Source organism: Cotesia glomerata, unplaced genomic scaffold (genome assembly GCF_020080835.1).
Source record: "Cotesia glomerata isolate CgM1 unplaced genomic scaffold, MPM_Cglom_v2.3 scaffold_91, whole genome shotgun sequence".
NCBI lineage: Eukaryota > Metazoa > Arthropoda > Insecta > Hymenoptera > Braconidae > Cotesia > Cotesia glomerata.
Genome location: NW_025404578.1, coordinates 1 through 23,393, shown reverse-complemented (window position 1 = coordinate 23,393; position 23,393 = coordinate 1). Strand labels below are relative to the sequence as shown.

At 30.8% G+C, this 23,393-nt stretch overlaps 4 protein-coding genes across 6 annotated transcripts; 1 reads left to right on the top strand and 3 right to left on the bottom strand.

Moving 5' to 3' along the window:
• Positions 1–636: 636 nt before the first annotated feature.
• Positions 637–7,127, bottom strand: LOC123274910 (protein arginine methyltransferase NDUFAF7, mitochondrial). 2 transcript variants are annotated; one of them, XM_044742708.1, is made up of 5 exons: positions 6,494–7,127; positions 6,037–6,429; positions 5,105–5,218; positions 4,635–5,040; positions 637–849 (listed from the first exon to the last, which is right to left on the bottom strand). In XM_044742708.1, exons 1-5 carry the CDS (start codon positions 6,803–6,805, stop codon positions 836–838), a joined length of 1,239 nt encoding a protein of 412 aa, XP_044598643.1. In that variant the 5' UTR covers positions 6,806–7,127; the 3' UTR covers positions 637–835. The 2 variants fall into 2 exon arrangements, with proteins under 2 accessions (XP_044598643.1, XP_044598642.1); XM_044742707.1 differs by lacking the exon at positions 637–849 and having other exon boundaries at positions 4,492–5,040; positions 6,494–6,915; positions 6,962–7,127.
• LOC123274909 (CWF19-like protein 2) lies at positions 844–4,515 on the top strand. Its single transcript, XM_044742706.1, has 3 exons — positions 844–1,015; positions 1,202–1,402; positions 2,400–4,515. The coding sequence occupies exons 1-3, from the start codon at positions 932–934 to the stop codon at positions 4,443–4,445; spliced, it is 2,331 nt and encodes a 776-aa protein (XP_044598641.1). The 5' UTR covers positions 844–931; the 3' UTR covers positions 4,446–4,515.
• Positions 7,128–7,462: 335 nt separating the features above from the next.
• On the bottom strand, positions 7,463–8,252 carry LOC123274911. Its single transcript, XM_044742709.1, has 3 exons — positions 8,025–8,252; positions 7,713–7,949; positions 7,463–7,634 (listed from the first exon to the last, which is right to left on the bottom strand). The coding sequence occupies exons 1-3, from the start codon at positions 8,175–8,177 to the stop codon at positions 7,497–7,499; spliced, it is 528 nt and encodes a 175-aa protein (XP_044598644.1). The 5' UTR covers positions 8,178–8,252; the 3' UTR covers positions 7,463–7,496.
• A 2,518-nt stretch (positions 8,253–10,770) lies between these two features.
• LOC123274908 (rho guanine nucleotide exchange factor 11) lies at positions 10,771–23,307 on the bottom strand (the record flags this gene model as incomplete). Of its 2 annotated transcripts, none has more annotated exon segments than XM_044742704.1 (14): positions 10,771–11,465; positions 11,756–11,956; positions 12,041–13,917; positions 14,046–14,305; positions 16,654–16,706; positions 16,787–16,868; positions 17,747–17,873; positions 21,522–21,593; positions 21,674–21,853; positions 21,952–22,241; positions 22,318–22,604; positions 22,668–22,766; positions 22,853–22,966; positions 23,182–23,307. In XM_044742704.1, coding segments are annotated over 14 exon segments (3,870 nt in total), but the record flags the coding sequence as incomplete, so codon positions are not given.
• Positions 23,308–23,393: the final 86 nt, after the last annotated feature.

The window sequence follows — 23,393 nt, the reverse complement described above, 5'->3', positions numbered from 1 at the left end:
TAAATAATTTTTCTGAAGCATAAATATCTAGTTGTTGCAGCTTAATTTTATGCTATTAAGGCTACATGAAAATCATGTTGCTGCCACATGATTTTTCTCATGCTACCGCAACATGATTGTCATGTAGCCGGAACATGAAAAATCATGTGGATGCAACATGATTGTCATGTAGCCAAAACATGGCAAATCATGTGGATGCAACATGATTTCATCATGTTTATTTACCAAGACTGCATCATGTTGCATTTACTATTTATTTTTTTCCGTGTAAGAAGTGGAGCAGTTTTGGATCTCTCGCCAGAAGCGCACGACCAAAAATCCTTCTGAGTCGCAATTTATAAAAAAAATATCCATGTAAATTGTAATCTTGTAATTTTATATCTATAGGGTAAAAGACCCCATTAGTGGCGAAGACCCCATTACTGACACTTTCTTTGATTTTGGTACTTATTCAATTAATGAAATCATTAATATCAATAATGAATATATTATTTCTAATCTTTAAGACCTTTAGATGAAAAAAACTTTTAATTTTTATTCCAAGTAAAACATTTTTTCATTGAAAGAAAAAGTGCCACTAATGGGGGTTAAAGGTGTCACTATGGGGTCTTTTACCTTAGTACATACATAGTTATCATAATTCAAATAGATACACGATGGAGTGCCCATTGAATTCACAAATTAATTTTGATTCCTTTAAATTCCTGCCACATTTCCGTAATTTTCTTTTATTGTACTTACCGTGCCATCTACCGATTTACATTGAATCTGAATTACCATTACTCTCTGATGATAAGTTTTATTTGCTTTTATGTCGATTCTTCTAATAGTGCCCTCAAATAAAGTAACCTAAAATCAGTTGCAAATGTCAACAGTCGTACGTAAATATAAGGATTGAAGTTGATATTGTTTATAATTAATTATTATAAAAATGTTTATCCAATTTGAGAGCTCGCGAGTTAAAGAAGCTGAGCGTGAAGCGATAAAAAAAACAAGAGAACGAATTTTACTTGAGGTAATGAAAACTAAATAATAAACTTTAAAATTTTTGAAGTTATTAGTTATAAAAATGCATGTTGAAATTTTATAAAATCATAACCAATTAGCCTATTTTATTGTTTAATAATTAATTATTGAATTTCAATAACATGTATTTATTTTTAACGTCGTTTTTTTCACTTTCTGATATAAATGATTACAGGCTGAAGAAAGATTCAAAACGAAAGAGACACAAGCTGAAAGAGCTAGACAACGTGGTGATGATAAATGGATGCTTCCTGAATTAGATGCTAAGCTATCATCTGAAAAATCTAAGAAAAAAAAGAAAAAAGAAAAGAAAGAAAAAAAATCTAAGAAGTCCAAAAAGAAGAAGCGAAGACGCAGTACTTCCAGTTCTAGTAACGTAAGTCTATATGGGTAATTCTCTGTAAGGACGTCTTAAATCTGTACAAAATTGTCCGGCCAAATTATTTTTGATTTTATTAGAAAAAAAATTAACGGGCTACAAAACTATCAGCTTAATGATAATAAATAAACAGCCAAATTAATTTTTGTTTTTTCGATATTTGTATATCTTTTGCCATATAACATGACAGGGGACTGTTTGCCAGGGGACTGTTTTTTTTTTTTTATCAAATTGAGAAAAATCAAGCAAACTATTTCAATGCATTTAACTTTTCAAGTTCTCAATGAATGTTTACATTAATTAGAATAATATGAAGACTTATGGATCCAATTTTATAAATAAAAATAGTTGCCAGGGGACTGAGTTTTGAAGTGGTCCAGACACATATTTCCAGCACAAACAGTGCTTAGACACTAAATAAAATGGCGATAAAGCGCTAACAGCCCTATGGTTATTAACTTAAGGCTAGTTAGATCCTTATGAACCTTACAAAAGGTAAAATAACACGGTGGATTTTTTTTTTGGCTTTGAACTTCTGGCAGGGGACTGTTCTTAGGAGCCTGGGACAAACTTTGGCTTAATGAATTTAATGAAACAAATTAATTTTCGGTACTTTTTATTGAAGAAGATTGTTAGTTAACTAATGAAGTTTACAAACGTTATGGACCAAATTATATATTATGGACGAATAACTTAAAATTTAATTTTAAAGTTTTAATTTTGGGAATAGGACAGCCCAGGGGACTGTTATTTCGGTGGTTTACGAATTTATAGCAAAAAAACCAAAATTTATTTCATTTTAGTTTTCAATGCTCCAAATAGAAATGTTTTTTTACTTTCGTAACGAATTTTTTTTAGTAACAAAACAATTTTTCCAATAAAAAAATGCCTAGGACAGCAAAAAACATCCTTACAAAAAATCACCCATATGTTTGTTATTTTTATTATTTTGTATTTATATACTTTAATTTTTATAATTCCCAATTAATTATAGAGTACGAGTGAAGAAGAAGGTGATCAGTGGGTCGAAAAAGATGATTCGAAAAAGTCAAACTCTGTATCAAGCGTCGCAGATACAAAAAAAGTGGAGCGTGATGAATGGATGAATCTTTCAGGATCATTTTTGTGCTCTGCTAGGGAGAAAAAACCCAAGGAAGATAAAAAAGAGACTAGTATGATAGCAGAACCCGGACAGAGTTCTCAAGAATTAAATCCGTACTGGAAAAATGGCGGCACTGGAATACCTGAGGAGCAGAAAAAAAGTAAAGCATTGAGCATGGATCCACAATGGCTAAAAAAGAGCCTACAGAGAGCCCAAGAACAGGCTCGAGAAGAAGGAAGGAGCTTGGAAGAGATTGCTGCAGAAAGGTGGGGTTCTTTGGACGAAATTAAGCAGATGATCAAGGAAGCTGAGAGAAATTCTAGACATGCCAACAAATCGAGGTATGAGAGTGACAGACAGAGGAAAATAGAGTGCAAAAGGTCTCATAGAGATCGCAGTCGGTCTCGATCAAGAAGTCGTGAGCGATATCGTCGGAGTTATGATGATAAGTACGACAGGGGTCAGAAGAAACTTGCCTTCAAAAAGCCGGATGACAGTGATAATGGGCAAGGTTTTTATTCCAGTTCCCGACAGTCGGGTTCGTCTAAGAATTGGCGGAAGCCTGAAGCTAACGAACCTGCAACACAAGAAACTAACTCTAAGGCTTTTAGTTCAGCTGACAGAAAACCTAGTCCTGTTAATAATACCAAGTTAAATTTAATAGCTTCAAATGATTATCATATGACGTTGCAATCATCATCGAGTGATAGTGAAGTTGATGAAGAAAAATCCCCGGAGATTCCAGTGAAAATTCTAACTGACGACGAAATGAATCAACTAGGAGCTAAATGTATCAAAGCAGAAATAATGGGAGATATAGAATTGGCAGCAAAGCTGAAAAAAGAACTGGAACAGGCGCGAGAAGTTCGCAATAACAAACCTAAGCCTCGTGAAGACTCGAGAAGAGAAGAAAATATTATCCTTACAACTACCAACTCCAGAGGCATGGCGAGACCATTGGAGCCTAGGAGCAAGTACCAAGAGCCTCAAGGCGGTAGACGTAAGAACAAAAAAGTAGACTCTCATGAAGGAGGACAAAGAGTTCGATACTTTGCCGACGACGACAAATACTCGCTTCAAGACATGTTTCAACGAGAGAAAGGACTTTCGGCAAACGATGACGACGCGGCGTTTGTCAAGATGGCTTCTAAGAGCATGGACATGGACGAGCTGTTTGAGGAACGAATTACTCGTGGTGAAAGCGACGCGAAGCAGGATCACCGTGACAAGATGCGTGCAATTAAGGAACATCAGCGAAGGGAGAAAAGTCTGGACAATTGTCGTCTGTGTGTTGATTCCAAGGAGATGCAGAAGCACTTGATAGTTGCCTTGGGCTCCAAAGTTTATCTCAGTCTTCCCTGGCATGTTTCTCTCACTCCAGGGCACTGTGTTATTGCACCAATTTACCACGTTTCCGCACAAACGCTCTTGGACGAGGATGTCTGGGAGGAGCTGGAAGAAATTAAAAAGGCTCTTACTAAAATGTTTACAGATAGCAATCAATGCGCCGTATTTTTTGAAGTATATATCGGACGACATCGTTATCCTCATATGTATGTAGAGTGTGTACCTTTGCCGGAAGAAGTTGGTAGCATGGCGCCGATGTACTTCAAGAAGGCGTTGCTTGAGTGCGAAATGGAGTGGTCAACGAACAAAAAAGTCGTTGATCTCGATAGAAAAAATGTTCGACAAGCTATTCCAAAAGGCTTGCCATACTTTGCTGTCAACTTTGGCACCCAAGGAGGTTTCGCTCATGTTATAGAAGATGAAAAATTATTTCCCAGGAATTTCGCTCAAGAGATTATTGGAGGAATGCTTGACTTGGACTCTCACATGTGGAGGAAACCTCGAAAAGAAAAGTTTGATGAACAAAAGAAAAAAGTCATGGAATTCGCTGACCAGTGGAGAAAATATGATTGCACTGGTAAATCTAAATAACTTTGTGTACAGAATAAATAATAAATTTTGTAATCATAAGAATGTATATAATAAAAATAATCATTTATTTATCTTTATCTCCACTAAATTTTTCATTAGTTTTGCTGTTAATAAATCCTATTACTGGCCACGTCATCAAGTGGTCTTTCAAAACCGATGGAAATAGTGACATAATTTTAAAACATTTACCCATTTTGTCTTCATCAACTAGCATTTTGTATCCGGATATTAAATCTTTCCTGTCAGCGTCTGATGTTTTATGTAACAGCATGTTTAGCCTCACATCAATGCCTAGATCTAGTAAAAATTTTTTTTGACTAACCGGACCAAATGCTATCATTCTGTCATCTTTAGTAGCTATTTTTTTAATCATTGCAAAATCGACGTCTGCTGTAAGGTCCGCAGTTCCTGGGTCAACCAGCGGGTCTTGCTGCTGGTGTTTCTTAAATGCGCGAAAAGTATCAGTCTTATCCCCCGTATGACCGTAGTCAGCGATAAACGCAAACCCTCCACACTCTTTCAAAAACTTTGCCATGTAATCAATTATTACCATCATTTGCGGGCTTGCTTCTACGTGATCTCTTTTTTCATCTTCCTATTAATTACCAACTTAATTAATTATTTTAGTTTTATTTTAAAGTAATTAAATCAACTCTTACCGATATAAATAGTTTGCTTGACAAAGTAGGAAACTTAGACATTACGTATCGAAATTTTTCTTCATTTTCTGGATCAATATCTACAAAAACTTCATGCCATGCTCCATTATTTTTCTGTGAAATAAAATTAATTTAATAAGTACTTTAAAGGGGAACACCACTGTGACGATCGAAAAAAAAAAAAAGTGTTTTTTGGGAATTTTTTTGACAAGGAAAATAACGGAATTTGGGGATCGGTTTTTTTTTTTATTTTATTAAGGGTACATTTAAGATTATTACCCTACATTTTTATTAAAAAATATTTAATCATTACAAAGTTATTAACAATCTCGTCGAGCACTGGAGAAAATTTCCTCCCTCCATGGTCGGAACGATAACTCAAAAACGAATCATCTGAAAATAAAAATCCAAATTGCTTTTTAATCAGTAAGGATGTAGTTATCGTTGCACGTACGGAATTTTGAAAGTTTTGATTTTAAAAATTTTTTTAGCCGGGTTTAAAAAAAAAAAAAAAAAAAACAGTAAAAATAATGAGAAAATTTTTAATCAGTCGCCATTTTTTTGAAAATTAAAATTTTCAAAATTCCGTACGTGAGACAATAGCTACATCCTTACTGATTAAAAAGCAATTTGGATTTTTATTTTCAGATGATCCGTTTTTGAGTTATCGATACGGCCATGGAGGGGGAAATTTTCTCTAGTGCTATACGAGATTATTAATAACTTTGTAATAATTAAATATTTTTCAATAAAAATTTAGAATAATAATCTTTAATGTACCCTTAATAAAATAAAAAAAAAACCCGATCCTAAAGTTTATTTATTTTCCCTGTCAAAAAAATTCCCGAAAATCACCTTTTTTTTCGACCGTCACAGTGGTATTCCCCCTTAAACTGTTACTAGTAGTCAATTTTTACTGCAAATAAAATTACCTGGAATTTGTGGATAGGTAAAGCATCAAAAAATTCATGAGCGATAAAAACACTAAATTTTTTTGGTACATGTTCTATAGAACGATACCAAAATACATGAGTACCATCATCCGTAACTCCTTCACGATAGTGCTTTTCATTTCTATCATCACTATTACTAATTAAAATTGGGGTAACTTCCTTAGAAGTTGTACATAATTTCTTACCCTGAATCTCTGACAAAGCAGGACTGACTTCAACTAAATGCAGAGACAATTTATTCAGCGCTTTAAGTTGCTTGAATACTTTTAAAATATCTTTACTCAACGTCCCTCTCCCAGGTCCCAGCTCGACTAATTGAAAGTTGTCTTTACTAATTTTTCTCCACTCGTTCAACACCCATATCCCTACCATCTGAAAATCGAAATCATCTGTTAAATATTTATTTTGATAGAGAAAAAAAATTAAACAAATGTACCTCGCCAAAGAGCTGACTGATTTCTGGAGATGTTATAAAATCCCCTTCGGCACCAAATACGTCTCTTAGCATGTAATATCCTGCTGTAGGGTTTGTGAGTGCTTCTTTCATGTACTCAGCCACAGGAATAGGCCCACATGATTTTATTTTAGCATGCAGGTGTTTGTGTAGTGAAGGTTTTTTGTCTCTACTTGACTCTTCAGGTGCATTTGATGAGTACCGTCTCATCAATGTTGCTGATGATCGATTAACTAATTTTTCGTAGGTACTTAAAAATAATTTTGCTCTTCGGATATTCACCAAGTATCTCATGTTAATTCAGGAGTATCTACTTTATACTTATAAATTTATAAAATAAATAGAGACATGTAATTTTTCTAGTGAATTGTTGATGTTTTGTTTTGGCTAAGTTCAATAATTCTGCCAAGTATCGAACGTAGGTGGAAAGTTTCGGCTTATCTTTTCTCTCTCACATTTCAATTGCACATCATTTTTTTTTTTTTATTTATTAGCGCGCTAACAATTTTAAAATAAAATACACATGAGTGTAATTATGTAATGTACTTGTCATAACCTATGTTTAAAAAATAAAAACATTTATGATAAAGTAGGTTTCACCAATTTTCTCATCGGAAATTTTTATAATTAAATAATGAACAAAATTTAACAAAAAAATTCCATACAAAGAAATTTTAAAAAGTCTTAAGTTGAAATGAAAAAAAAAATTTATTTTTAAAACAATTGATGTGTTTTAAAAATTTTAAGAATTATCAGATGTCTTAATTTCAGTATATCATAATTTTTTTAGTGTTTATGATTGACAAAATTTTAGAAACTACATGACTGAAAGTGACAAATCTAATTTTCTATTTATAAACAATTTACATATTACAAAAATAATTTTATGAAATAATATATGCTAAAGTTTATAAAAATTATTTCTCAGTAATTTTTCAATAAATATTAAAAAATATGTTTTAAATAAAAAATATTGACAAGGAAATTAACTGGTATCTTTTTTTAATAATAAATCGATGTAAGCTTCAGAAATTAAATCATCTTGTACTATTCCCAATTCTTTCATCAAATTATTGCTGATTTTTTCTCCAACTTCTACATCTTGTTTGTCTTGTAAAACAACCTAAACAGTTTAAAGAACATAATTAATGCGTCTTGTGTGAAGAAATGAATTTATAAATCAAATAATAAAAATATTTACCTCGATCTCCATAAAGTCTCCCAGTTGATCAACTTCATCAATGTGAATGCGTGACTGTCCAACAATGTACAATAATCGCGTTTTCTTAACCATACCTAATTTACCATTTGTTTTAGTTAAAATATCATTTATCCCATCGCATTCTGATTTGTCACTGAATGATACTTTTGTATAACTACTTAGTTTAGGTCCTTTAGTATCTGAACGTTCATAAAAAATTAATTCTCCTGAATTATCCTGTGAAGAATTATGAATCGTTAATATTTCAATCATTAATAAATATAATTAATTTGTGACAGATTAAATACTTACATCAAATACTCGCAATTTGAGTCGCCCATGTGGTACAATATAAAAAGTATCTGTTTGTCTTATTACTTCAGGTTCTGAGCTTGACAATTCTTCAGCCTTAGCTTTAACAGAATCTGGATTTCGTAAAAATGCTTTAATTTCGACGTTACGCATTTTATCAAAATATTCTAAACTCTAATAACTACCATATAATAATATTATAATATTATTATGTTCAAAGCTTGTATTTGTTCGAGTAAACAATAATAATTTAGGGGGCGCTAGTCTATAATTTCCCTATGATTTCAAATTTTAAATGATAATGAAATTAGCTGACAGCTGTCAAATTTTTGAAGTCTTATAAAAAATTATTTACAATAAAAAAAATGCTTATAAAAATTTTGACTGATAATTATTTTTAATTTTCAAATGTGGAATTTTTTAATTAAATTTATTTTATAAATATTTTATTGTTATAAGATTCTACAAAAATACGTCAACTATCGAATTAGATGACTCTTTGGCTCTGAGTTCAGTTCAATTTTAAAATGCCTTCTTAGATTTTTGATTGTAAAAATTCTCTAAGCGTAATTTTTATTTTATGTAAACAATTTTGTACAATAAAATTTTTGTAAAGTAAATTGAAAGTTAATCAGTACAAAAGGTTAAATAACAGCAATTACATAAAATTCAGCAGACACTTGACGTTTTCGGATGTTATTCAACAAATAAATTATTTAAAAAAAATTATTTTTAATTAATTGAATTTATAGTTCTTGATAATTTTTGCATGTCGAATTTTTTTATTATTTTTTTGTCATAATTTATTTGTTAAAAACGAAAAAAAATTCTCAAATGTCTCTTAATTTAATTACCACATAATATTATCAAGTGAAACCATTATCAAGAAAATGGATAATTGGATGACACTGAAATCAACAGGAACTGAACCATTCTTTGGGTTTAATTTAACAAATAAATTAATTCTAGAAAATAAAAATAGAATTTTTAACAAATTGTATTTTTAGTATTTTACAATTTCTACATGTGGAATTTTTTTACACATTTATTTTCATAATTGGAAAAATTAACGAAAGATAATGACTTTACTGAGGGATGGTGCGGATATTTATGCAACAATACATGAAGATCCAGATACTGTATTACACAATATGTTGTCAGCTTACAGAAGTTCTCTCACCATACTGAAGGTTTTATTACCTCAGTACACTTCTATGAAAAAAAATCAAGAGTTCTGTACTACGCCAGACTCCTACCTGGACATGCTACGAGAAATTTTCTTTCCATACCGATGTTGAATTTTCATACTCAATGGGAATGGCTTCAAAAGCAAATAACACAAAACAAAACATTAGTTCTAAAAGACTTGATTAATAGACTTACATTTGGTTTACTTGTACCTGAAGAATTGAAAAAAATTTTGGATACTTAATACTCAACTGACACAGATATTAAAATTATTATTGACAACTACAAATAAGATTTCATTGATGGAGTATTGAAGAATACCCTTAGCTTGATGAAGTATAACTCATTATGATTTCCTATTACAAAGTTATAATAATAAAAAACTACAAATAATTGTGAGAGATAAAGGATAAAAAATTCTCTCAATCTCTTGTGGATACGCCAAGGGAATATGATGTATGTTATAAAATATGTGTGCTTAAGTTTTAAGGAGTATTATATTGTAACTGTTTTTATTTTATTTGAATTATATTCATTCCCTTTTAATTTATTTTCACTATTTTTTCCGTTAAGGAATCCATATTATTATTAATAATTTTTTTTACTCAAGGTTTGTATTTATTATCATTTTATTAAGCCAACTCAATATCTATTTAAAAATTTTTAATTTTTATTAAGTACACACTTTAAAGTCAAGATTATGTATAATTATCTTTTTGACTCTGAAGTGTATAATTAATAAAAATTAAACATTTTTAAATGGATTGGATTTACCTAGCATAATAATAATAATAATAATAATAATAATAATAATGGTTATTAATAATATTAATATTGTTTATTAATTTTATGTGGTATTTTGCAAAAACCATCTACTCGTCAAATTACTACTGACCATAGTATCTGGAAAAAACCAACGAATAAATTTGCATTAATTTAATGCTGCGCTACAAAACAGCAGCTCGTAACATATTTTGGAATGGACGTTACAAAATATGGACTTGAAACAATTTTATTCATACAAAGGGAGTATTCAGAAATATCAATCGGATTTTAAAAATAAAATTACTTTAAAAATTTCTTAATAAAATACAAAAAAAAATATTACAACAAAATCCTTGAATAAATTTCTGAACTTGTTCTTATAAAAATAAATGTAATACAAAATAATTTTAATACAATAGTAAATAATGTTATTAAATATTTTATACATGTACATTATAATAATATTTATAATAATGGTATCTCATCACTATTTTATAAATTTTATAATATAATAATTGTAAATGAATAAAGACAAAGATTTTATGTAATTAGAATAATGAATTTCTAAAAACATTGCTGCTTCATTACATTTTTATTTTTAATTATAATATTACTATAAATTTATGTATTTAATTACTTAGTTGATTATTATTTGTGTATATAGCTCAAAAGACAATAATAAAAAAGTATTAATTGGACAAAGTCTATTTTTTTTTCATTCATTAATAAATTTTTATGTTTGATTACTGGTAAAAAAAATTATTAAAGTACAATTCATATGAAATTTTAAAAAATTCTCCTTCAATTACATTCGCTGATTTAAAATCAGTTTTTTCTTCCTAATTAAATATGAATATTATAGCAAAAATTTTAAATTGATATATTTTTACTGTATTAAAAAATCTTACGTATTTATAAATATCTTCGTTACAAAAAAATTCAATTGTTGAGTCAATGATGTGACTTGATACCGTGTCAAAAAATAGCGTATATAAATTCACGACAACAAAAGTCTAATAATAATAAAGAGTGAAAAAAATATTAATAATAATAAATCGATCTATTTACATAAAATCCTTGGAATAAAGGTATCATTAAAAATTAATTTTTAATCGTTTTTCAGCAAAGAAAAAAATTTGATATTTAACAATTTTATGTGTTTGGATAACACATTTATATCAAATAGCTTGCTAGTTAATTAATTATTATTTTTAATTATCAGCATTATATTTTTTTTTTGATTTCCATTCGCATATTCAGTACGAGCGTTACTATTTAAAACTGAACATCATAATAAACGCTCTACAAATGCACCAAGTGGACAAAATAATAATTAGTAATATTATTTTTAAATTAATTTAGATTTTAATTAGTAATATTATATTATCAACCAACACTATCGCCCATCATTTCTGTTGCTGTTGTATTTTTCTTGTTATCATTCGTTTCTAATTCGACGTCTGGATCACCACATGCATCGACGAATTCCTTAAATAAAAAATGTTAATGTAAATTATTTAAACATAACAATTAAAATTTTATACAAGAACATTGAATTGATTTAAATTAAAAAATCCAGTGAAAGTTTAAAGTAAGCGTCGAAATTTTTTATAATAATTATCAAAAAATTTATTTACATAGTTCTTTATTGAAGCAATTATTTTGACAAACAACATAAGTCATCTTTAGAAGGTAATTTCAATTGGTACGATACTTTTGGACAAAGAACTCATTAATGAGATATTATGTTTAATTTTATTAAATACTACGTTTCTTACTTCTTTATTAATATCTTCAGTGGCATCTGCGGAAATGTGATCCCCCAGATCTGTCGGTGTTTGAGTGGTACTGGTAGAAAACTGATACTGCTCTCTATCTTTACGTTGTGCATCAGCATCGATTGCATGAAGCCGTTCTCTGCTTCGTCGTAACTCTTTACGCAATCTATCCCGCTCCTCATCTCGTTCTTTCACGATTTTCTGTTTTTATTAAAACCAAAAAATAAAAATTAATTTCTCTAAATATTTTAAATGATCTAAAATATAAAAAAAAAAATTTCTCACCAAAAGCTGTGAAAGTTGTGTTGTAAGGGAATGGCAAATAGGTTGTAGAGTTACAACAGGAATCACAGGCTGGTGTGGATGTGGATGTGACCGTGGAACGGGGCATCCCGCAGCGTCACAACCAGTACTAGCAGTAGCATTAGTGCCCCGTGTAGCCAAAACAGCTTCTGTTTCCGTAACAGCCAACGCCGAGTTAAGTATACCGACCAACTGGTTAGCTTGGCTAATAGCTGCGAGTATCAATTCAGCAGGTTCTTTCTCGACAGCTGAAGGCTCAGACGCGATATCAGCGACATGCTCGAAATCTTCCTTCGGGATATTCAAAATATCCGCGACCAGTGACTGTTTTTCCTCGAGTGCTTGTTTTATTACTTCGTCTTTCCGTCTTAGCGATTCAATCGGGGTGAGAACTGGCTCAGCGACATGTACTGGCCGTACTTCTGCGTGTACTTCAACAGGATCAATAAGTGAACACTGTGTGCAAGTAACTAGTCTCATAGATTCTCCGATTCCTGAAGACGGACCTGACGATGATGGCTGCTGTTGTTGAGGCGGTGGTTGTTGATCTTGATTCTGATCTGATTGCGAAGGTTCTTCGAGCTTTGATTTCGGAGACTCCTCAGTCGCCGGAGTCTCGGGAGGTTCTTCAGGCTGCGTGTTTGTTGTCGTTGTCTCAGTACTTATTGGACTCTGTTCTTTCTGAACATCGTTATCTTTTGTTGCAGACTCTTGTGTTGCAGCTTTATCAGACTCTTTTTTATCAGGTGCATTCGCGTCCATGTTAAGCGGGACTTCTGGCGGCGGAGATGGCTCTTCGTTCAAGACAGTAGGCGGTGATGGTCTTCTACCCTCAAGGTTACGTGTTTTATAGGCTTCAGCGGCTTCTGATATGTGCTTACACCACAACTTACGTTCAGCAGGCGACGACGCGACTAAATCGTAAATTTGTGCTCCCTTTTGTGACGTGTTGACTAAGAAGAGTGAATTTTTGTCGACGGCATTATTTCTGACAAGTACTGTAGACATCTTGAAAATAGGACTCAACACAGAGTTAGCTGGATTGGTGCTGGTGAATTTCAATATATACTTGTCGTCCTGTCGGTGAAGTAGGAGTATCGTGTCGTCGAGTAACACAACGTGTAAATCAACAGGCTTCGGGCGACTAACGATGCGCCACTGTAAGGGACCCTCGAATATTAAATTACGCTTAGTAATATCTAGATTTTTAAACTCTTGGACTGCTGGGTGATCGAATTTGTCGAAAGCAGATCTGTCAATCATTCGCAGTATCTCGGTTAACCGTTGACAATCTTCAGCTTCACGCACAGCTTGATTTACTAGGCTGAGTATCTCTTTACTGCGCTCAACAGCACGCAATACCGCTGCTTTCTCTTTTTCACAGCTATTGGGTGTGTACTTAGCCAAGTTCTCAAATAGCAATGGATATTTTGTTAATCTGAGCATACCTGTCAGAATGTGATCTTTAAGCTGCAGTCGTCTACACAGAGGATTCGCTTCAATCTCATTTAAAAACGAATTAAGCTTTGGGTCTTTACGACGTCTATCACGCAATGCGTCCAATGCGACTTGTTGTTTAGCACAGTATGTCGAGGCAGCACGTTCAAATGCCTCCCCATTTTCACCATCAAACATTTCTAGTATTAACTCACCAACATCACCCACACATGGATTTTCTTTTTTCTTACGTTTCATTGCTTGATTAAAACGCGAGTGGATAGTCACCATTTCGTCTAGGTTTGAGAACAATAATTGCACTTGGTCCAATGGAAGAACTTGGGACTCAAGTAATGGCTTGTGGAAGACGTATGAAAGTACTTTTAGAGCGCGTACGTGTGACCTTTCCGTGTGGAATAATTCTAAAATAGTTAAAAGAATATTTATTATAAATAAAATTTTAAAAAATTTATTAACTTTAATAAAAAAAAAATTGATGTTATGAATAAATTTTTTAAGTGTAAAGTAATAAAAATTTAAATAAAATTACCATTAATAACTTCTTGTCTTTTCTTTTCAGAGTTACTGAGATTACTTAGAACCTCTTCAGCAACTCCATGGCTCCAATCCGGTGGATCTGGTTCGACATCAACGTCACTATCCCACGAGTTAGATGTGTGATGACCAGCATTTGCTGGGTGAACTTGTTCTAAACTAGTACTTGGGCTATCTAGACTTCGTGTTGATAGGCTACTATTTGATGAACTTCCAGCAGAATTACCGGGGAATGCAACTGTCGCCTCACAGTCACTGAAAAAATAATTTTCATTATTAATAATTAATTAATAATTAATCATAGATATTATCATTAATTATCACGATTACTAGTTACTAATAATAATTAATAATCAATAACCAGTAATTAAATACCTCTCAGAGCGAGTTCGACGCTCAATGAGCCCAAGAGTCGCGCTATCTCTATTAGAATTAACGTTAATACAATTTTGATCGGCGCTCAAACTTTTTTCGAGACCATCTGGCCTTTCATGTGACGAAGCTACGTCTTCACGCGTTATAATATCGGGAATAGTATCATCAGTACGGGAATTAGGTCGAGGACGTCCTCGTCGAGAACTTCGTTGTCTCATTATTATTTTATATATATAATAATATACCAGTGAACCTCCGTTTTATGTTTTTTAATGCAAATATAAATACACCCTCCTTGAAAACCGATAAAAATTCCGTCGCTAATATGATAATAATAAATCCCAGTCTCCAAGTTTTTTTTTTTTTTTTTTTTTTTTATTTATTTTTACTCTCACCTCCCTACAAGAATTACCTCTTGTTAGATTAATCTGTGAAACCTTTAAAGTTATTCCAAAGGTTGTCAACAAATGTGTCACTTGGACGATTTTGTTCTTGTTAAAATAAACTACCTCGCATAGAGTACATTGACATTTTTTATTATTAAAATATATAATCTATAAATTTGGCAAAAAAGTGATCCAATTCACAACAAAAAAGTTATTTATAATTTATAAATCACAGTAACCAAAAGTAAAAATATTTTTAGTAAATTTAGATTTATGAATTAATATAAAAATATCCATATATTAAATGAGTCAGAGGACGCATTTATTTAACAGTCTTATCGAAGCCGCTCCTCAATCACTTTAATCAAGCTCTAGATGGTGGTTCTGCTACCCACCAGCCCTCGTTTATTCCACGACAGTTAAAGCCAAGTGAACTGTATAATCTATTTGTGTTATCTATCTGTGTTCATACACACAATCTACTTGCTGTTGATTCTCTTCTCGTCTCTCGTCTCGTCCCTATTTAATTCACGTGTTAGTTGGTTATATACTGAGTAAGGATGAGCAATTACTGGTGCTGGTGGTTAATGTATGGAAATATCGGCAGGAGTACTCTCTAGTACAGTACGTATAGTTTATATAAATCCACCAATGAACAGTATCACAGAATAGTGCGCTTGTGTAGATACTCGGACGGAGGCTGAGCCTATGGCTATCGCTAAGTATTGATTCTATTCAATCGATCGGTTAAAAAATAAAAATAAAAATAATAAAAATAAAACAACCCTAATACTTAGCTATCAAGATAATTATAACGAGGTAGTCGTCTTTTCTCACTGTTAGCTCCTCTAACACTTTTATTATACAGTGTTATTATTGATTTATGTATTTATATATTTTTATTTATCAATGAAAAGTCACCCTCTGATATTATACACGATTTTATATTATCGATCTTATATTCATATAAATTTATTATGTTTATATTTTTTAAAATTACGTTTACAATTTACTCTAGTGATGTAATTAATATTTTTCCACTGTCGTAACTTATAATGACGGGAGCGGCAGGTCAAAGAAATAATTTTACTACATCGTTTTACTGAGTAAACTTTGCTGATAAGACGTAGAAATTTTAGCGAATTATAAATATTTTTTAGTAAAACTGAATTTATTTTTTACTTTATTATGACATATTTTAAGAAGAATTTTATCTAAGAAAAATTATTCAAATTTTATGAAGGTATTTTGTATCGTTTGTAGTGAATATTTATTTTAGTCTTGCAAGGCCACTGGCGATGAAGCTGTTATAATAAACATATATATATTTTCAACTAATACCACTGGGATGGTTAAAAATTTTCAAAACAAAATTTTAGGCACGATTGATTATTATTTTAGCAAATATTGTTTTTGATATGATTGTAATTTTAATACGGCAATTGATAAATGATTCAAGTTTTCAGTAGCAACTAGTTGTTAAATTACGAATAAAAGTTTCTGACTAGAGATAGTTGTGAAACTGATGTTTAGACACACTGTCATACACCAGAAATGATATTTACGTCCGTAAAAACACGGGTCTAACGTCACACTAAACTTCGACGTAGCTTTTAGGAGGAAGCATTAAGAAAGAAAGACAGAACTCGAGTCCCGGCGACGAGGTAATATGCGAGTCTGCGCACGTGTATATGTTGTGGGTGCTACAATCAGCTTGATATTATATTTTGCCAAATATACTTATTGTTATAGATCGACAGTGAAGGTCAGCTCATTTCACAAAATTTAAATACCCGAGATTCGTCAAACAACTTATAAATTATAGATATTTTACCAACTTACTTTGTTTTCGACAGATTTGGATCGCTGGTCTTTCGCTTTTCACGAAGTTGTCGCTGAAATCAAAATGTCAATATTATTATCATTTTCCAACTTATCAAAACAATTAGTATTTTCATAGATAAACTAATATTACCTTATGATGTATACGCTCTTTGTAACTTTCAGACCGATTTATGTTTGACGTCTTTGGTTTACTGGAAATATTTTGCTGCACCCTAATGACAAAAATTAAATATTAATAACATTACAAGCATATAGAGGTTAAAATTATTTTTTTTGTTTGATTTTTTGAAATTAATTTTAATACACAAGTTGTTTAATAAAAAAAAAATTAAGAACTTTGTTTATTTAAATAAAATGGAAAAATTGACAATAATTTTTTAATAAATAAATTCTTATTTACATCAGAAAAATATTGTTAATTCTGAACATTTTGAATTAGTTTGTATACAAATGATCAGTACTATACCACAGTAATTAGACATAAACACATGTACCCTGCTACCCTACTAATTAAAGGTAACTCTCTGTTTATTTATAAATAGAACTCTTACTCCAAAATGGTAAACAATATACAAAAATTTCTAAATGGCAATTTAATAACAAAGTTTGTAGTAATTTATAAATGTTATTAATTAATAAAGAAATTTAATTAAAAAAGAGATCAAAATATTTTATATTTTTTTAAAGATAATATAAAAATTTCAATCGTTTACTATATACTATGAGTTTAAATGATTCAAATTAATATAGAAAGATAAATTTTTAAAATTGAATTATTGGAACTTTTTTTATAAAAATAATATTTGGAATAACAGTTTTGATTTTAAATCCAAAAATAATTTTTTCGTTAATTAATTAATAAATAAAAAATTGAAAAATTAATCATGTCAAAATAACAAAATCAAATAGAGTCTAAATAAAAAAGTACTATTATACGAAATTTCTCAATTTCAAAATGTCAAACTGATACTTCATGTAAATTTTTTTCTCTTATAAAAGTAATCTCTGAAGTACTGACATAATAAATAAAATTTTATTAAATTTCGACTCATATTATATGCGTAATTTTTAAATAAAACAACTATCTTACATTTCAGAGATATCTTCTCGTGAAGAAGGATCGTCCATACTATCGAGATGATCGCCGTAACCGGAAATACGTCCTCTTTCAACACTACCACGGGTGTTTCCGCTTGCACCGCCCCCGCGATGCTCTCCTGAAATGACAATTTACCCAACATTTATTATCATTGTAATTATCATAATTTAAATATAATAAAATAATATATAAATAATATCTTGGCATGAAAACATTTTTTCGCTGTTTTTCACCTCGTAATTCTTGTGATTTCTATCATCCTTACATATTTATTCAATCGTGATATATTTTGGCAGCAACCCAACTATCAGATCATAACTCATCAAAGTTAGTTAAATCTTACAAAATCCCCAGTACCAAGTTTAGATTAACCTCTCTCTCTTTTTTTCTCTTTATCATTTTCTGTTTCTTCTTGTCTCTCTTTTTTATATTTATTTTTTGTACTTATTATTTTGGTTCGACAGCTACCAATATTATGTATTAGCGCATTACATGTTCAGAGTTAAACCAACAATAAATGAGAAATTAGTCCAGGATAAAAGATCTTACATATTTTCCCCTGTTCAACATAATTGACTAATTGTTTAAGGAAAAGACTTAAAAATCAAGCTTCCGGTAAAAGTTATTTTTTTTCCCCTGCTAACGAGGACCAATAAGGAAAAAGCGTGACACAGCTTTTTTACCCACCCGTGCATGTTATGATAAAAATAACTGCCTTGATTTTTTACCGTGGACACGCGACGTGTGACACGTGCCCTTGTACTCCCTTTTTTACCATCCTAATCTCATTCACTTATTATTAATTTTTTAGATCCTAAATATTGAATCTAGCTTAGGCTAGATTTTTAATCTTACAAAATAAATATTTATAGATTAAATGTTTGTGCTTTATTTATTTATTGGCATTAAGTATATTAAAGATATTTGAATTTATAGACTGAAATGTACGCCTGGTAAGTAACAGAAAAGACATTAAGTCTTGTTGAGTGCGGTTTATATTAGAACTCAACTACTGCGTTGCATACACGTGCAAGAAGATATTTGTAGCACGCGATAGTAAAATACATACATTAAGTACACATTAAAAATATTATTCTTATGCTATGACTCGTATATTTAAATGACAAAATAATTTTTAAAATAACAATTACCACTTAATAACTAACGGCCTACTTATAATTTTAATTGCTGCTTAAAATATATGAAATGAAAATAATTAATATTATCAGCAATAATGGTTTTGTAGACAAACCTTTCCAGTTATTATTAAAATTGTAACTTTCCAGTTGATCATAAAGCGAATTATTGATGTCAAATGTGTCAGTTGTTTCTCCGTAATTGTCATCGATCGAAAGACGCCGTACACTTGTGGGAATACGATCCACGTGAACAATTAATTCATCTGTCGTATTAATCACATCACCACAGCTCCCACGGATACGTTTAACAGCTCCAAAAGTTTCCCAAACTTTAACAGCTATTGTTTTTTTTTTGCTTGAATTACTGAGTAAATTCTTCGGTTTTGTTGTTTTCTTCGTTATTCCTAAATACAATTTTTTTATTCATTTTACTTTCTCACTTATTTTATTTTCGTTTATTTATTCACCAGTTAAATTTAAAATAACATTCTTACTGTCGGCGAATTTACAATAAAAATTTTATTATTCAAATATTTTAGTTTAAAAGTTAATCAACTGTTTTATTTACTCTTATAAAATAATAAATTAATGAATTATTAAAATTAACGTTATAAAAATTCAATATTAAAAAAATAAATAAAAAATTAGCCAACAGTAAGTGCTTTAGATTTGAAACGTTGATATTTCACGTTACCGTCAGTCTTGAACTTGCGATGAAATCTGTTTTTGTGTCTCACAGTAGACAATTTTAGGTTGCCAAAGGCTGTAGACATCAGGGGTGAAAAATTAGTATCCACATTCTGGTAGTGGGAGTCATGATCTTCTCCCTCCAACAATTTATCCGTAACTTTTACCTCAAGCATTATTTATAGTTTAATGTGTGCGTATAAATCCATATACACTTACACACTAACATACACATTAATAAAAACACGGAAAAAAATTACACTTTTAAAAACGATTTTAATTTTATGACAAGTATTTTAAAATTGTATTTCTGATAAATTTTTATTTAAATTAAAATATATATGAAGAGCAATAACAATAATAAAGCTAAATATCGCTTTGACACACCAAGCTTAATGCAAGCTTCTTTAGTTTTTTATCTAATAAAAAATTATTCAAGCACATGAGAAAATTTAATTATGAAGCTTTATAGTAATTACATTTTAAAAAGTGTTACTCACTAGAAATAAATTAAAAAATTTTCTAAGTAATTCTTATGAAAATAATATGATTAATTTTTTATTATGTCACAGAAATTACGGCAGAAATTTCCAACAGTGAATTTACACTAAATTAAATATAAACATACGTATAATAAAAATTTTCTTATTCTTATTCATCATATACATCATCAAAAAATTGAATTCAACTGATGGCTAATTTTATTAAAACATTGAGAGTTAATTCTCAACACTTCCTTTCAACAGTCAGCGGTTTATTTCCGGTCTCCCACTACTAGACAAAACTTTCTCACATCACATCCCGCACATTTCCTTCCTCTGTATTCGTAAAACTTTGGTATCCCATCCGTACGTACGGTCCATCCTAAATGGTATACTATTCGAAGAGTAGCTTGTAAGTGTAGTGAGAAATACCGTATTAGTAGTACGTATGTTGTACACATGTGAGAACTAAAAAAAATCCAACATACTGCTACTACGGTGTAGTCACGTATTATATGCTTTGCTCATCAATCTTGTATTGAGAGTCAGCCCGCTTACTTTTATTTATTTTTCTCTTGTTTTTGGGACGATATCCCGCCACTTGGTAGATTGAATTCATAAATGATTGATGATATCGATACTTGGTTGATAAATATTAAAAATTTTATCACACAAAACACACACTTTCATATGACATATTCACATACAAGATATATACACGTATATTTGAGTTAATTGTTTTATTACACTCGACATCAGTAGCATATGTTTAAATAACCACTGAGATCCAGCATTGTTTTAATGACACTGCGATTGTCGAGGGGACGTGTCGGGTAGAAACGCCTACGAGTCATATGATCATAGTATGACGAGAAGAGTAGAAGTACTCGTATGCTAATTATTTAATTGAAAAGCTCATTTGCCTTTTTTACTGTGCCATATGATCTGTCTTTTCCTTTACAATAATTTGTTTCACATTACAATTTACACAAACAACACTGTCGGCTTTTGACGTAATTTGGTTTTTTTTTTTTTTTTTTAAATTAAATTTAGACCGACGTTAACAGTAACAATGCATAAATGTATATCAAGGCAATTGATAATTGGGTGCTTTGTCGAACGGGATTATCGTAAAGACAGTTTAAATGTCTCCTTAATTGATATTTGATAATTTTTTAAGTGTATTAGTCAAGTATTGTGTGGCTGAGTGGGCACTGATAGCGCCTAATACTAAGATGTTTTATGTACATGAGTCAGGGACAACACAGCGGTCAATTTACCGCGACTAATCATATTACGCATACATAAATATAAATAGCTGTCGTAATGACTTAATGATCTACAGATAAGAAATATATATTTTCTTGGCCATTTCTGATATTTTATACTGGAGTTTTTTCGCTTAAATGCTATTACCAAGATTTAAAATTAATAAAAATAGTGGGTATTTATACTCACCATTTTCGCAGTCTCCCAATAAATTTTCCTCCTCAAGACGTTTTGAACGTTCGACTGAAAATAATTTATTGTCTACATTTAATTTTATATATTATTTCAATTTATTTAATTATTGATTTTTTAATATTTATCATTTTATTTAAAATATTTACTTAGATGCATTTGATTTGGTGAGTGGTGGTGATGATGAGACGATGGCGGTTTTCTTTCTGGTCTTATACGGTCCATAAGTTTGCTGATACGATCATTACCACGCTCCTTACGTGGCAATGGTCCTGGACAACTTTCCTCGACTACACGAACACATTGACGGTGAACACTTAGGGAGCAATCTATAAATAAAATTAATAATCGTATATTTTTATTTGTAAAAAAAAATTTCTTATTGTAACTGTCAGTAATGTTTGTTTTTAATTATTCAAAAACTTACCATTGCATTGGTATCCTTGCGGACCGATTCCACCGATAATAAGTTGACAATGATTACAATACGTAACAGTAAAATATTGATGTGCTCCAAAATGATGACCTCTTACTGCCATTTTTCTAGTTTTACCGGTAAGTAAACGGGCTTTAATGTTTGATTTGTCCTTAGCTACGAAAGTAGGCACACGATCAAGCGATACCGATCGTACTTGAAATATTTTAGTTAATATCGTTGCTAAGCCAGCTGCAGTCGTAAATTGACGTAGATCCAATTGATCTTTTTCAATGTCTTCTCTGTAAATATAAATCCAAAAATTAATTAAAAAATTTTCTAATGACACTAATGCTACTGATAAGTTTTGACACGTACAAATACGGGTCCATCTTGGGCAGGAGATAAGTCTCTATAATTTTAGTTTCTTTAGATTTATCAGACTCGCTTTCATCAAGCTGAGCGTCACTTGGCCCAAATAGCATCCCAAGACCTGCTGTCCTTTTTTGTTGGAAGTCTGCTAACTGCTCATTCAATTCTTCCTTCGCTCTTGTTCGAGCCTTCCAAAATATCTTACGCAGTATTTCTTCCTTATCAGATTCTCGTAAAAGAACGTCATCTATTTCGCGTGCTACATTCTCGTCTACGTTATTAAGCCGTAGAGGCTGAACAAAGGAAATACATATATTATTAAACACATTTTTATAAATATTAAGTTTAATACTTACAGCACCAGGTACTAAAAAGCTAGAATGAATTTCGTATGCCCATTTTCTCATTTCCTTAGCATTACCTTCCTTATACAAGTCTGTTACTAAGTAGAATAACTAAAAAAATTTATTTCAATTATTAAAAATATTCTTAAAAAAAAGTATATGTATTTATATAATGGTAGTAATGATAATTAACGTACCAAACTTGAAGGATCACTATTCGATAGAACGTAATTAATAAAAACAGAAAGATGCGCATGGTGTTCCCATAATCTAGATAAAGATTTAAATGGCCCATGATCTTCGAGTTGACCCTAAAAATACAAAAAATTAATTATACTATACAACAATAATTATCACAACGAATCAAGTTAGTACCTGTTGTCTAATTTCAAGTAATATATCAATATTAATTTATTAAAATTCAATTTTTGGCAACTTTTATCTTCATTATTGTGAGATATAAGCAGAACAGTGTTAATAAATTATGATTTAATAATTAATAATAATTAATGAAACAAACTCTTACCACTTCTTGATCACTCATATCATCGTCTTCCATCGACATTATAGGTTGTTGAATTTGGGGTAATCCAGGACTACTTTCATTCAAAGACTGACGGTTTGGGGTTACTGTCAGAAAACTATCTGCACTCTGAAGCAATAACGGACAAAACTATATTTAATTAATATAATCATAAATTAATAAGAAGAAATTAAATAAATAACATCAATGAAAGT